The sequence below is a fragment of the Aulostomus chinensis genome, chromosome 4, assembly GCF_037954235.1.
Source record: "Aulostomus chinensis isolate RoL2024-O1b breed Wild chromosome 4, RoL_Achi_v1.0, whole genome shotgun sequence".
In the NCBI taxonomy this organism is placed as follows: domain Eukaryota; kingdom Metazoa; phylum Chordata; class Actinopteri; order Syngnathiformes; family Aulostomidae; genus Aulostomus; species Aulostomus chinensis.
In genome coordinates, this window is record NC_141323.1 from 14,238,477 (window position 1) to 14,253,735 (window position 15,259).

The 15,259-nt window shown below is 40.5% G+C and overlaps 1 protein-coding gene across 1 annotated transcript; it reads right to left on the minus strand.

Moving 5' to 3' along the window:
• Positions 1-2,010: 2,010 nt before the first annotated feature.
• lum (lumican) lies at positions 2,011-6,970 on the minus strand. The gene is made up of 3 exons (XM_086201977.1): positions 6,841-6,970; positions 4,456-5,334; positions 2,011-3,539 (listed from the first exon to the last, which is right to left on the minus strand). Exons 2-3 carry the CDS (start codon positions 5,327-5,329, stop codon positions 3,385-3,387), a joined length of 1,029 nt encoding a protein of 342 aa, XP_086058103.1. The 5' UTR covers positions 5,330-5,334; positions 6,841-6,970; the 3' UTR covers positions 2,011-3,384.
• Between the last annotated feature and the right edge of the window lie 8,289 nt (positions 6,971-15,259).

The following is a 15,259-nucleotide window of genomic DNA, read 5'->3' on the forward strand; positions in this document are numbered from 1 at the left end:
CTTCTAAGCTCTCGCTGTAAATGCAAATAAACATTACTTTGTTTTTTTGGTTGGTTTTTGTTTTTTATCTCAGCAATGCTCTTCCTGTGGCTCAGCTGCAAGGGATTGAAAGATGTTGAGTTATTCTGCGCATTCAAATGAGAGAGATTACATTTATTCAGACAGTATCATAAATCAGTCAGAACGTATACATGGTGTTAGGAAAGTTGAATTACAGTGAATATAACTGGATTTTTATACCACATGTAAACATGGTAGTCCGGCTGACTTTTCTAACTTGCACCAACATACTTAGATAATGAGATTAAGAATCAAATTACTCAGGCACGTCTGCATTCCAGTTAGCCCCTAATTTGCCTGCCATTTTGTGCCTGTTTCCACGGCCCCACTGCGGTGTAACAGGGATCCCGGTTACTTTTTGACATGTGACCTGGAAGAAAATTTGATTGGAACCAGCTTTAAGGGGTTATAGCACTACACACAACGCACTTGTATGAATAAATCTACTCTTCCCTGTTCACGTCTACTGGGACCATCACAGTAGTTGAATTAAATTGCAACCTTTTATGAATTATTCCGGATTAAAACCTGTCAAAGAAGCACAGAAAAAAACAAGACATTACCTAAAGTCCTCCAAAAACGGTAGAGTACTACTGGATTTTGCTTATTTCTGTAGCTCCTTTAAAAACATGAAGTTGCCGAGCTGTTTTAATGGCCATGATACTCACGCCATTGCTGGATTGTCTAGTTAAAGGTTGAACGCTGGTAACTCTGCTGCAGACGTGGGCTGCCTGGCAGTAATGGCAGCAACTTTGCGTGTACGTTATAATTTTCTCCATGAACACTGATATTAAATAAAAATGGTTTAACTGTGTGGCTGGTGTCTTAACCCTTTTAGCATTTTTGTTGGATAACATTGACCGTAAAAAAGTGATTTGTCAGCAGGCTGCCACGCTGGAGCCGACATTGGGCGAGAGGCGGGGTTCACCCTGGACGGGTCGCCAGTCTGTCGCGGGGCCATCAGGAGCAACTAGGGGTTCAGTGTCTTGCTCAAGGATACTTCAACATGGTCATCGGGGGAAGTGAGGCTCAAACCCACGACCCTTTGGTTGCTAGATGGCCACTCTACCTCTTAACTGTACCGCCACCATCTTTAAATATCTTGTCCGCAAAAATACCCCCCCCCCCATAACTTTTTGGTGGAAAACCCCGAGCTTTTAGCTTGAAACTAAGATAGGCGGGCTAATAGCAACGTTAACAATCAAACAAAGGTTGCTCACAAATTCTCAAATGCACCATCCGAATACTGTCAAAGTTTTCTTAGCAGTAATAGGGACCGTGAACAAGCGTGATTATTAGCTCATGTGCAGTTGTATAAGGAGGACATGGATTGCATTGGATGATGTGTTTGAGAGTTTGTAAGCAGAGATTTTGGTGATTGTTTGTAGCTTCAAGCTAAAAAATATGAGGCCTGCGTTTTGAGCAGTTCTGGAGTCACCAAGATTTAATGTAGGGTGAACATACATACATACTATACACATATATTTATTTGTGATATCAAGACACCTCACAGTGAGTATTTGAAAGGCAAGATACAATTTTAGGGTTAAGTAACCTTTTTTTTCCCAAGGGTTAGGAAGAAAGGGGAAAAGATTGCGGGAGTTAGCACAACCAAGCTAGCTAGCTTGTAGGTATGGTGCATCGTTTTGTATAATCTATAATCATCAGAGGACATATTAAATGTCAACAAAGTCTTTTTGGATGACAAATTAACGTACACCCTGAATGCAGGATCATAAGTTTTGTTTTCCAATTGTCTTTGGACAAAGTAAGAAAATTATTGAACACAATTTTGTCATTGTCATGCCACATTGGACAATTGAACGTGCTAAAAGTGCTAAAACATCTACTGGATTACCTGAGGACTTTGAAGTTCAGTCAGATAAGGAGTGTGTACCAATTTTATCATTTTCTTTCCATGTTACAAATTAAAGCGATGTCATACAAATATGTTGGAGACATAGTTTATTCAACTGCGTTCTGATTCCTCACAGTAAACTCATAAGCACTTACTGATTCAAAGGCCACAAGAGACGTTGTGATAAAATGAAAAAAGATCCAAACAAAATGTGATATTCTAATAACATAACTACATTTAATCAACACGACACTGCTGCCAAGTTGACCAGGTATGCTAAACATGTTAAACAACAATGTAACAATGGAAGCACCATAACTGCAAAAGCTGTAGTTTATTATCAAAGAATGGTACCATTTGATGCATGCAAGTAATGCAAATGTATACAAATCAGCAATGCGCATGACAGCAGGCAGCTAGGGTAAAGAAAAGAAACAATTTGACTCATGATTTTTGAGAAATGTTCATTTAAACTCCCATGTGAGAAGTAGTAATAGTATTAATGTCAAGGAAAATACCAGCGTCTTCTTGATCCTGCTAACGCAAGCAGCGCTGGACGTAAGATGTTACTTTACTGTTGCTAAATGTCACAGGAATGTTTGTAAGTTAAGAACTAGTTTAGATCGTGGGGGAAGTGGAAGCTGAACTACAAGTTATCAACGCTGGCATTTTACTTGAAAAAAAAATTTTTTTGGGATTAAATCAAGATACTGAAAATATAACTGCAATTTTAAAATTTATTCATTGTTTCCCACATCAGGAATTATACACTGACAACTGAGTATGCAGTCCTTTTCATCCTGGTCCTTTGCACAGCAATGGCTTATTTAGAGCACCCATTATATTACACATGCTAAACACTTGAACATACAAGACAGACAACAACATGACACTATGACTGAGACACTGGAGATTCTAACTTCAACATTGTTTACCCCATCGTGTCTGAATTTGACATAATCAAACGTCAGCATGGAATGTTTGAAGTGTGTGTTGACATTTTAATCACAGCATTTAACTTTCAGTCATTTCCTTTTTTATATTTTATATCACTTTTTTATTGTTTTTTAATCACTTTTTATCACTTGCCTTCATCTATCTACAAACAAAAGAGCCAAATATTCAGAGGACATATAACAAACTATAAGTTTACACACTGGTTTGATCATTTTGTAAGATATATAATAAGATGTGGTCATTGGCTGATAGCTTGTCATGCTATTCATTGTACCTTAATTTTGCCCAGCTATTGATTTATTTCAATTTTTTTTTACTGATGAAGATACCATTACAGAATCCTAGGTTTGTATATGACATCATTTTTCTGAGTATGTATGTGTTAGTACAAATGTGTGTATGAATACTATGAAACAGGGATATTACCATGTGTAATTCCACAAGGCTTTGGGTTGATTTGTGGTGGTGGAATGTGGGTCATGGAAAGGTCATGGATTTTAAGGAGGTCCTTATTCAAACATGATATCTGAAGCTACACGCAGGCAGTTGGAAAATTCAGGGGGCATGCTGTTGTGTGTGATGTTGTTGGCATCCAGACGCAGATGCTTCAGATGGGAGAAGTTACTGGGTGTAACGTACTTGCAGAAACTTGCCAGGTCAAACTCTGCAGAGAATCAAAAATAGACATAAAGAGGTCAAAGCTCTGAAATAAACCCTTGAATAAACAATCTTGCCCCAAAAACTGACTGCGACTTTCAGTATTGTATGGATTTGTTTTTTTGTAAAACTACAAATACTCTGTAACCAACTGCGTGACACCAAAAGTAAACCATATAGTATACAGTATAACAGTATAAAGAGACTTCAATAAAAAAAATGGCCAAGTAAACCACTACCAGCCAGATTTAGTAATGTTTGCACCAGCTCAAAACCCCTTTTGTGGGGCGCAATCAGAATTTAGTGCTGGAAAGTTGTGGACAAAAGTACTGTGACTGACCTTCTTGCGTATGCATTTGTGAGAATTACACTTATAGTCAAATCACTCAATTCAAATGAGTTAAATGTGTGGGAGGTAGTTTATTGCCAATGGCACCATTAGAAATTGCGGGGAAGAAAATGTTAATGTTTGATGTTCATTTACTTGGTACTTCTTTTTCTGCTGCCTTTCTTTAGTCTGTGTTGCCAATTTGTGTACTAGGACAGCCTGAGGAAGATGGAAACGTTCTCAAAGAATAAAAGCTGTTCAGTGGGAGCCTCTGTATCCTGCAGTGTATACCTTTATTGTCCGGCACCTATATGTTTGGGTGCACTCGTTTCTCTTACGCATCCTGCGAAAGCCCATGCGTAAAACATCCAGTTATACTATGCTTTTGTGACCTTCAGCTTTGCCTGTATACTGCACTGCTCTTGGTGTCCCTACACTTGTGACTTTGTCTCCTGCAGAAATTGTCAGTCCAATCTGTGCTGTTTTGGATTGCGACATCATGGAGGTATTTGCTGCTCATAAAATTTGGCCTTAAGAATTTTACAAGTCTGTAGAGAGTATCTGAAAATGTTAAACAACGGCAGTTGCAACTCACTGTTGATCTCATTGGCCTGGAGGTAGAGTTGCTGCAGTGCCTCGTTGATCTCAGGGATTGACTGCAGTTTGTTGAAAGACAGATCCAGCTCCACCAGCGATGTCACATTGAACACTCCAGCAGGAAGTCCAGAGTCCACCAGCTTGTTGTGGGACAGCCTCAGGTACAGCAGGGACGGCAGCTTGCTCAGGTATCCGGCTGCGACACCGTCAATGTCGTTGTAGTCAGCGTAGAGGATTTCAAGTGAAGCCGGCACTCCAGCTGGGAGCTTCTTCAGCTTGTTGTGGCTCACATCAAGAGAAAGCAGCTTCTTTGGCCCTTTGAATGCTCCTGAGATGGCCTCAGAGGTTAGTTCATTGTTCTGAACGTTGACGAAGGTCAAATTCTCCTTGTCGGTCAACAGTCCAGAGGGGAACTTGCTCAACTTGTTGTTTGTTATCTTCAGCTCTTCAAGGGCCTTTGAGGGAGGGATGACTGGCTCTGTGAGGCCGTTGTAGCTGAAGAATAGTTTCTCCAGGCCAGTCAGTTTGTCGATTGTACCCTTTGCTATCTTTGCATTGGTGATCTGGTTATTGTCAAGTATCAGCCAGCGGAGGTCAGCAGTAACATTGTCAAACACTCCAGCCTTGATCTCATCGATCTGGTTGTTCTGGAGGTACAGGTACTTTATCCCTGTTGGGACCATGGGAACATACTTGAGCTTTCGGTTGTCACAATACATGGCACTGGGGAAATTGATGGGGCAGTCACACTCTCGATCACAGTTGGGGCCTGAGGGTCCTAGCATGGAAGCAGGCTGGTAGTCATAGTCATAATACTGGCACACTGCCAGGCTGATAAATACAGCCAACAGGGGTATACGGAGAGGAGACATGGCGTCTAGAAAACCAACAGACAGAAGGGAAGGGGAACAGAAAATAAGCACACTGGTCAGGTCAGGAATACATTCATGTTTTAATAATACGATTAGAATATTAACTGAAGCATGATAATAAGGGCAAAACCCTTTGAATTTTTTATTTCTGAAATTAAGCACCTCATCTTGAACAACACTGTTGAACAACTGAAGCATGTAAGAGATATTTAAATTTGGGTAAAACTCACTCATCCAAAAGTGCCACCAGAGGAAGCTACCAAAAGTGGCTAAGCCAATAGAGACCCATCCTTAACATATTAAAAACACATGTAGTGTTGAATAGGATTTGGTCAAACAGTTCTTGAGTTACAATGTGGACAGTATTCAAATTTCATCCAATTGTTTAGTCAACCCATCAAAGTATCAATTATCCTTTGAAAAATCCAATATGGCTGCCACAGGAATTTAGCAGCAGCAACCAAAATTGAAAGGGATTGACCATATTGAAAGCATGTGTAAAGTTTTATAGAATCTGGTTCTTGAATTACGACACTTGTAATTACTGGCAAAACAGATACAATTATGTGCAACTATTCACATCAAAGCACTTCCATTAAATGCTCCATTTGTAGACATTTGGCTACAGACAACTATCTTTAATCCTTCGTAAATGCATGGTATAATATATGAAAGGAATAGTGCATGTAGACAACATCTACTCATTAGAGATGGCACCGCATAATGCACAATAAACTTTTTTCCCCCCTCCTACACATACCATACTACCACACCCACTCCCAAGAGTGTTATATAATCGGTCAAGAGTTCAGGTCAACCAATTGGACACCAAGGAATCTTCTGAAGCCACATCACTGTTGCTGCAGCTTGACCCAAGCTGCACTACTCTCAACAACACTTTGTCTACTAACATGATAGATTTCTTTACATAAACTGGAGATGGAAGCAATAATGCATTGCAGATGTTTCAAAAGTACAAAGGACACAATGATCATGACAAAATATTGCACATATCTTCAACATAAGCATTAGCTATGAAAAGCTATACAAACTGACTGCAGGATTGTTAATCCTAGTTAGCTTTACAAACAATGAGGAAACATGCAGGCGAAGGAACTAGAGATAGATATTCACGTACAACTCTACATAACAAAACCATACCAATCAGTGCTGAACAATGCAGAACAGAGAGCTGAAGTCTGGAATGATGACACTTGATCCAAGTAACAGATTATTTTCCAAAGTCATTGAAATTTATGAAACAGTCACGGCACTTGGACTTCATCCAAGTAAACAGATGTGTCCAAGATGTAGATACTACAATATGGAAATCATCAACCATCTACCTCTCATTTTTTTCCATGCAGTTTTTCTCCTGTACTCTTTGTTACAGTACTAGCCTCTTCCCAAAAGCTTAGTAGTGACAGTAGACAATCCTACCCGGAAAGCAAAAATAAAACTGAATAATCAAACAGGAAATCACAAATCCATTCCTCCACATGCAAGCTTACCTGTGCTTCTCTCTCTTCGTATGCTTGAGGTGGAGGGCCAGTAGGTAAGAACACTGTGGTGTTCAAAAACTGGAAGTCTCTGGAGAAAAACACAGAGGCAAAGAAAGAGAAGGGGAGGAGAGAGAGGGGTAGATGGAGAGACAGAGAGGGGAAAAAAGAAGGAGGAGGAGGAGGGGGGAAAGGATGGGAGGCTTCTGCAGCATATTGGAGTCAGGTCGTCATAGAAATCATAGATGTCATAAGTGTGAATGTCTTTGGGTGAATCAACCAAAATCTTCCTTTACGTAATCAAGAACAGGTGCAATAAGGTACAGGAAGACTGCACCACAAACAAGCAAACAAAAAAAGGGAAAAAAATGAATATTTTTCACTCCACCTTTTCCACCACCTAGTACCTGTACAAACAAGCCACTTTATGTGCATCCTTGTAATTATCGTTCAAATAGTCAAGCACCAAAGAAAAACAGAACTTTGTTGGTTGTGTGTGGAAAAATCTAAAAAATAGAAGAAGCCATGTGGAAAAATGTGAAAACAATCTGTGGCTGCCAGTTAACCCAGACGGAGTAGAATAAATTCCGCTGTACCTCTGGAGCTGTGAATAAGGCTTTGGAAAATCTGACAAAAAGCTAATGAGACGGCCAGAAAAGGCTTACATAATATCTATTCTCCTTCTTTGTCTCAGACCAAACGCATTGCAATGTAAGTAGAGAAAGGTAGGTTGAACCACATCCAATTGATCTCATATGCCTTTGATTTATAACACTTTACATTCTTGTGCCCTCTCATGGTTCTTCTCCACATTTTTAAAGCCTTGATAACATCCTCTGTTATTTCCTTCTCTATTCAACTAAAATCAATCAACACAACCAACAAGGGGTGTTTTGTTATTCAAGGTTCAGTGGAGGATGGGTTGGGAGAGAAAATAGCCTCATGCTTCTCCCATTTGTTGGTGGACGTCCATCACATTGTCAGAGCATGCTGAGCATTGACGCCTGGATTTAATTGGTCGCAGTCCAGTCTGTTAGTCTACGCGCATACCATTCTTGGAGACCATCTTGGAAGCATTTCTCTTCTGTGGACAACATTCATACCTCACATTCTAACAAGGGATATCTGATTCCCTGAGACACATTGAAAAAAAACTGCGTTTGCACCCCCTGGATTTTTTTTCTTTGTCTCACAAACCAGACGATACATTCAACAAATATTTGAGTTCAGGTTTGGTTTCAATCCCACAGCCAATTTGGATTTATTCTTCCCCAGCACAATCAACATGTTTATAGTGGGGCTTCTGTTAAACACAGAATCTCTATGGTGTCCAAGGAGGCAAGAACAATCTATTGCAGGTTTATTGTCCCATTATATTCTGCTTTATAAAATCAAAACTTTAGTAAACCCTACATTGATTGATCACATATGAGAGGGATGCAAAAACCTTGCTTGTGAGGTTTGGGAGGTGAACTTGCTGGCTTGTCTCTGGTGGCTGGCTGGGTGTTTGTACCGAGCATCATGCAAAATGCAGGGACAGGCATCAGTGTAGGGTATACAGCCGAACAGGTGGCAGGCAGAGGTGGGGACCTTGGGGTAGCTCTACAGATGTGGAATGTCACTTCTGGTGGAAAGGAAGGGGAGCTAGTATGGGAAATGGAGGGGTACAAACTAGATATGACTCACCTCAATGCGCAGCACAGACTGAAAAACAACCTTCTTCAGTGGGGTGGGACTTTCTGGGATGGCCATGCAGGTGTGGAGGTACTCACATGTCCTTGACTGAGTGCCAGTGTGCCCCTCACGGAGGGAGAGGGTCACTTCAACTATGAGCAACATCATAAAAGGGGTTTGAATGTAAGTACTGAAAAACTAATCAGAGTATCCAGCCTTACTGGTAGTCCCAGGACAGTGTCATGGATGGGAACCCCTTGGTGCCTCCATACTTCCAGGATTTGGCAATGACAGAGCAACCTGGATCAGGTAGTAAGCAGGCTGGACAGAGCTTGTCAACCCAAAAGGGCAGTGCTGGTGAACTAGAACATCTTGTAGAGGGCTCTGTCTTCAGTATCATCAACTTCTGTCTCCAGAGGAATATTTCCTTTAAATTGGTTGAGGCTGGGGACATGGAATCTGAATGACCATATTCAAACTCTCAATTATGGCAGTGGCTGTTTGGAGTTGTGGTCAGAGGGATGTGCTTGTTGTGGGGGCAACTTGAGGATCTATTGGTGGAAACCGGTGGTGAAGGAGGTCATCAAGCAGAAGAGGGAGGCCATTCAGGTGTGGTTGTACAAGGGGTCTCCTGAAATTGCAAATGTACCAGACACATAGAGGTCACTTTTGGTATTTGAAAAGTTCTTGGTTGCTCTGGAGAAGTAGTTTCAGAAGGCTTCAAAGAGGTTTAGACAGCTCTGGAAAACGGAGCAGGGCTTGTCATGGGTTGTGCACAGCAGGGGAGGATAACTGCTGACCGTGAGTGGAAAACAGCATCAGGCAGTGAAAGGAACAATTCGAGGAACTCCTAAAACTGTAGGACTGTCCTTTGGGGTAAGCTCGTCCATATCCCTGATGGAGATCCATAAAGAAGATATTAATCTTTTTGGCGGCAAGGCATGGAGGTCACAGACAGTGCCTACGTACTGTAAGACCATGCAGTGGTTCCTGTTTTTAAAAAGGGAGAGCAGAGGGTGTGGTACTATTGTGATAACACATCTGAGCTTACAGGAGTTTGGGGCACCAGGCCATTGTTAGAAGCCACCATACAACTGCAGCAAGAGTTATGTCTGTTTCCAGTTTCCAGGAAGTCAAGCATGTTCCCAGTGGGTTGTAGACTGTGCCAGGACTGTCCCCTTGTCAGCAGTTCCGTTTGTGATATTCATGGCAGGATCTCAAGGTGCAGCTGGGGGAGTGGAGGGTCTCAGAGTTGTCATATGTGGACATCCAAAGCATTGGCATTTACACCTGTACTTTAATGTGGCCAAGCATTTTCTGATGTGTTAATGGGGTATAGGATTTAGCAAATACATGTTAACTTGGGTTGTACAGATTGTCTTGCAGCCATTTCTCCTGGTTTTCCAAGTAAGATTTCAGTTTGGCAATAGAAGATCCGATACAGATTACAGATTTGTATATATAAGCATGTTACCATGCCCTTTTACTTTTTTGAAAGGGCAAAAGAGAAATAAAAGGCTTGACTGATAATCGTCCATCCATCCATTTTCTTTACTGCTTATCTGTTGAGGGTTGTGTGTGTGTGTGTGCGTATGGGGGGGGGTGCTGACTTTGGGTGAGAGGCGGGGTACACTCTGGACAAATTGCCAGTCTGTCGCAGCTGGATTCATAAAATTTGGTGAAAACATAGCTCACATTTGCTCCCAAACATCTCAAAATATTCCCAATGAACATTACTGTTATTTTGTCAGTGTGATACATGTGGTAATTACGGTAATACCTCACAATTTTGTTTCTGGTGCACAAATATCTTTTTTTATTGCCCATATTGGCAACAATTTCTACTTCGCCAAGATAATCCGGTACTACAACTGGTGCAGAATATCAACATGCTGATGAAAAGCCATGATCACTTCACTATGCAGGTGTTCCTTATGACAGGGTCAACAAAAGGCCACCTTAAAACCCACCATATTTGACAAACATGTCAGCTGGCTTGTCAATTTTGGCAAAATGCTGTTGCTATAAATGCTTATTTTTCAATTAGCTGCCCTAGAAGTCTCTTCATTTATATTTTGTACAGTGTATTTCAGCTTAATCTGCTTTTACCACTGTTACTGGCAGCATGGTTGTGTAAACCCAGACTTAAGATGTTCCAGACTGTGGAGTAGAAGCTGGAAAACAGACATTTTGTCATTTTGCTTCGTCACATGTGCTTTTTCTCCTGTAAAAGTGTTGATGTCTACCCCATACACTCATATCCTTTCCACTGGTCCAGATGGCAGACATTGGCCCCTGTCAGTGCTTTCATAACACGTTGTTTGTACTTTGAAACTTGTTTTGTTTCTGTTTAACTTCGCCAAGTAAGACACAAGATTGTGTTTTTCAATTCTCTAGACGTTTTCTTGTACATAGTGTGCATAAAATGAGAGGTACAGAAAACACAGTATATGCAGAATAAGAAATATATTGTATTTATTTTGTGAGGTACATTAGTTAAATCAGGGCTGTGAACAAACATACATACAAAGCTTTTCAGCGTTTTCCCATAATCTCAAACCTCAACAGCTGAACTGATAAACTGGAAAAAAAAAAAATGCATGAAGTTTTTGGGTACAGAAACTTTTCGGTACAGAATTGATTTGTTCTTCAAAAGGATTCATTGAAATATGATATTGATCCTGTTGCATATGGTTTTCTAATAGCAGAGTTGTTTTCAACTTACCAATAACTATTTTCTATCCTAAGTATTCCATGACGTAAAAGTTGGACAGAGTTTTCAGACAGTGGAATAAGACCGCTTTCCATTGGCGTGTTGGCGTTCCACACGATGCCCGTCATCTGTAACTTAGCCAGAGCAATTGTTTCATTGAGCGTTTTGCTGTGTTTTTGTGTGTTGAACACAAACTGAAGTCGTTCCATTGATCTCATTACGGTGGCTGAAAAATACACATCTGACATTTTGCCGAGTCAGCCTGCTTCCTCCCCCTCAAATGTGTTTTTGCTGGCTTTTACAAATATTTCTCCCCACTAATGTTCCCATTATATTCATTTCTTTGAGTTCCTTGTGATAATACAAAATGATGAAATGGGATGATATCCTCTAACAAGCAGAGTTTCAATTTTAAAAAAAAGTATTAGAAACCACTGATACTTCAGATCAGACTGTTGCCATGCCCTCTGTACAGATAAAACTAGAAGTGCCAGAGGCATCCGCCAAATACAACACGCTCATCCTCCACTCATCCATTATTCAACCACGCCGTCTCGCTGTTACACAGAGGTACAGTTGGAAATTACAAAGTCAAAACACTTTGTTACTGTACTCCAGTTGAATTTGAGATTTTGCCTGGGTATTTATGTCTGACAACTTTTCACTTTCAGCCTCCCCCTTTTTAAGACAAACATCTCTTCTCTGCTTGTTTTAAAACCGTCTCATTTCGTCAGTCTGCATAAATTCGAGCATAATTATTGTTTATTTGGCATCATTACTTGCCTTTGGAGACCGACTTCAATCAACACACAGAAAAGATGATCACACGGTGTACTTCTTTACTTACGTAAAGAATGAGTGTACTTTTACCACCTCTGATGATGGAAATTTTGTAACCAAAACCATTATATGTGTCGGGATAGGTTTCCAAAATTATTAGGAAATTGCCTGTGTTTTTCCATTAATGCCCCTTTAGTATTTCCTGACCAGTGGAAAATGCTCTAAAAGTTATATCCTGTTGCCTTGTGGCCCCGTCTTGGTCTGACACCAGGAGTGGCCTATATATATATATATATATATATATATATATATATATATATATATATATATATATATATACACATATATATATATATATATATATATATATATATATAAATAAATTAAATAATTTTTGGGCTTAGAGAGAAAGTAAAAACTATTGTTAAGGCCATGATTTCTAACTTTTTTTTTTAGGCCATGACTTGACCCTAAATTTTGTTATTTTACATTTCTATTGGAACAGGTTATTTCTCATGTCCACTATTTTTTTTCTCTATGGTCCTTCCAGGGTTCTAAAGTCTTCTATTGTAAAAGAAAACATAATAGAAGTTTCAGATATACAGCAAAAATATTATGGATTTTTCCTGAGCTACAGTGTATCCCTCTGAAAAATTTCGTTTAAACCTTCGACAAAGTGGAACGTTTTCTCAGAATACAGACGATCATAAAAGGCAGAAACAATCTGGCGTGAGGGAAAAGTACAGCACAAGTTCCAAGGCTGCTCCTTCCTTGTCCGTACTACACATGATAAATGTGAGCAAGAGAAAAAACTTTATTAAGATATGCATGCCATGCACATGCTCAGGAGATCCAAGCATACAGTATTAGCAAACAGAGATATTCTGGGATGTCTTGGCACGGACGCACAGAAGCTTCTAATAATATCTCAGACGGCACCCAGACACCACCTTCTGTTCCTACCAGGTGGCCATGTGGTACACACCGTGCTTAAACCAGAGACTCATCCCCGGTGCAGGCTAAGTCATTCTCTCACCCCGTCCCTCATGGGTTCACATGTGCTGCAATGGTCAACCCTGCAGAATTCACATGCTTTGTCCTTTTATGTGTATTTTCTCCCCGTATCACAAATAATTGCTGGGAAACTAGAATCTAGACCAGCTTAACTGTTTTGTCTTCCTGTGACGGTTGAGCTGAAGATGTTGGCGAATGTCTTTTGGACCGGTGTTAACAAGTGACACATCTGCCTTTCCGTCGGATCTGGACATGGTGAAGGAGTTCAGGTTACTCTGGTTGCGTAAGTGCCACAGAACAGGGGTCTTGACGTACTACTCACTCAGTTGCACCCGTGGAAAACACAAAGTAAGCAACGAGTGAGACTAAAGCAGACGGAAAATTATTTTCTCTGTCTCGTCTTAGAATTTTCTCACATTCATTGAAACCCCACGACACACGGACACACACACTAAAGCCCACAAGGACCAAGACACACAAATATTGGCGACAAGCCTAAAGCAATTAGGCTTACAGTCTTGAAGAAAGACATCTGTTGAGGAGATAAACTGTGCTTAGGGGGTGTGTGTGTGTGTGTGTGTGTGTGTGTGTGTGTGTGTGTTTCAGGGAGAGAGAATAGAAAGCCATGTACCTATAATCACCACATGGGGGCAACAGATTGAAGTACATTCATACTGCATTAAACTGACTGAGGTGCTGGGATGATGCCAGAAATGGAACACTGATATATTTCAGTCTCTCCGAACACCCAAGTCATATCAGAGGACACAGCTTTTTCTCTTAGGCCATCATAATGCTTTCATTTTGTTGTTCTTAAGGATGGCTTCTCTTTTCTATTCGGCAGTTTGAATTATTTCTTACTCCCACATTTAGCTTTCAAAATAAAAGTAGTCTTTCTCCACGGATGCCCAGACAGAACAACTATTAGGCTACTGCTGAAGTTGAACATAAAATATGCACATAGTTGTCAGGTGGACCAACGTTCCGAATTATGTAGCAGTGCGCAGAAATGGCTGCTGACAGCAAATGGAGACTCAACACGGGAAAGGCGAACGATTGGTAGAGTAGCTGAACTTAAGTGCAAACTCTACGAGAAACAGGCTGAAGAGCAGGAGGGCAGGGAAGGAGCTGACTGGACAAGAAATGCTGGGAACAAGACTGTGACTGATGAGGACTGATTACCTGATGAGACACAGGTGAGACAAAGACAGGAAAGGAGGCGAACTTCAAAATAAAACAGGAACTGACAAAGGTCGATAAAAACGCAATGCAACGAAGGAGCCCGTAATCATGCAAACCGAAAGGCCGAATATTAAAAGTAAACACTGTGAAAATAGTTGCTTATTAATGAATGTAAAACTATAGAATTACATTTACATTATATGTAATCTATATTCATGCCAAACTCGAATGAGGCAACTACCAATGAGAGGGAAGGATACAGCCGACTAATGGATGAGAAAAAGGTGAACTATTCTGGGTTTCCAAGGTAACCAGAGCCTGAAATGTCCAAGAGTAAGCAGCTGTTAAGCAATGGTCATGTAGAGCCTTGCCTGATGTGTAAAAACAGCTTAAAGATGCATAAAAATGCCAGATGTTGGCACGGGAAACTGCTGTTTGATGTCTGGTGCCAACCACCAGTTGCTCATCGTTCATTTCCAAGTCATTTGTTTCCAATTTTCAGCTGCGAGCGATGACAGAAGCTTCACTCTGATTCACATGGTACATAAAAAATATTATCCTACTCACTGCTACCATTTCAGGCTCCTCCATGATATATGGTGAGTGTGTTTTATAAAATATACAGTTTACACGCTGATGCAACCTGGAACATTAGTTTAGCTTTATATCAACATTATCTAAGGTCAAAAACTCTTTCCATAACACAATTGATTGATAGGAATTTTAGTTTAGTTTTATCCCGAGCAGAGTACAGTTGCATCAATACACGTAGAGTTGATTACAACAGAAATACTTACGAAATACTCATCCGTCAGCTCCGTTGTGTAACTCTTTGGCACTCCTATCAGGCCCGGTGACTGATGGGTAATTTTTCTTGTCCAGCAAAGTAATGAACTGTACTTCAGATCTTCCTCACACAGTTCATTAGCCTTTGAACTGAGCATTTTTCCTTCCTAGCAGTAGAAGTCGTATTTACTGGAACTACTTGGCAAATGGAAAACACATTGTGCTTTTAGAAAAAAAAACAAAACCACACGATCGTCCCCTCATACCCAAAGTGTGATCTTC

Coding starts and splice junctions, on each gene's coding strand:
- lum (XM_086201977.1), bottom strand. CDS start 5,329: ATGTCTCCTCTCCGTATACCCCTGTTGGCTGTATTTATCAGCCTGGCA. Junction 3,540..4,455: donor CCAGGCCAATGAGATCAACA/GTGAGTTGCAAC, acceptor GATTCTCTGCAG/AGTTTGACCTGGCAAGTTTC.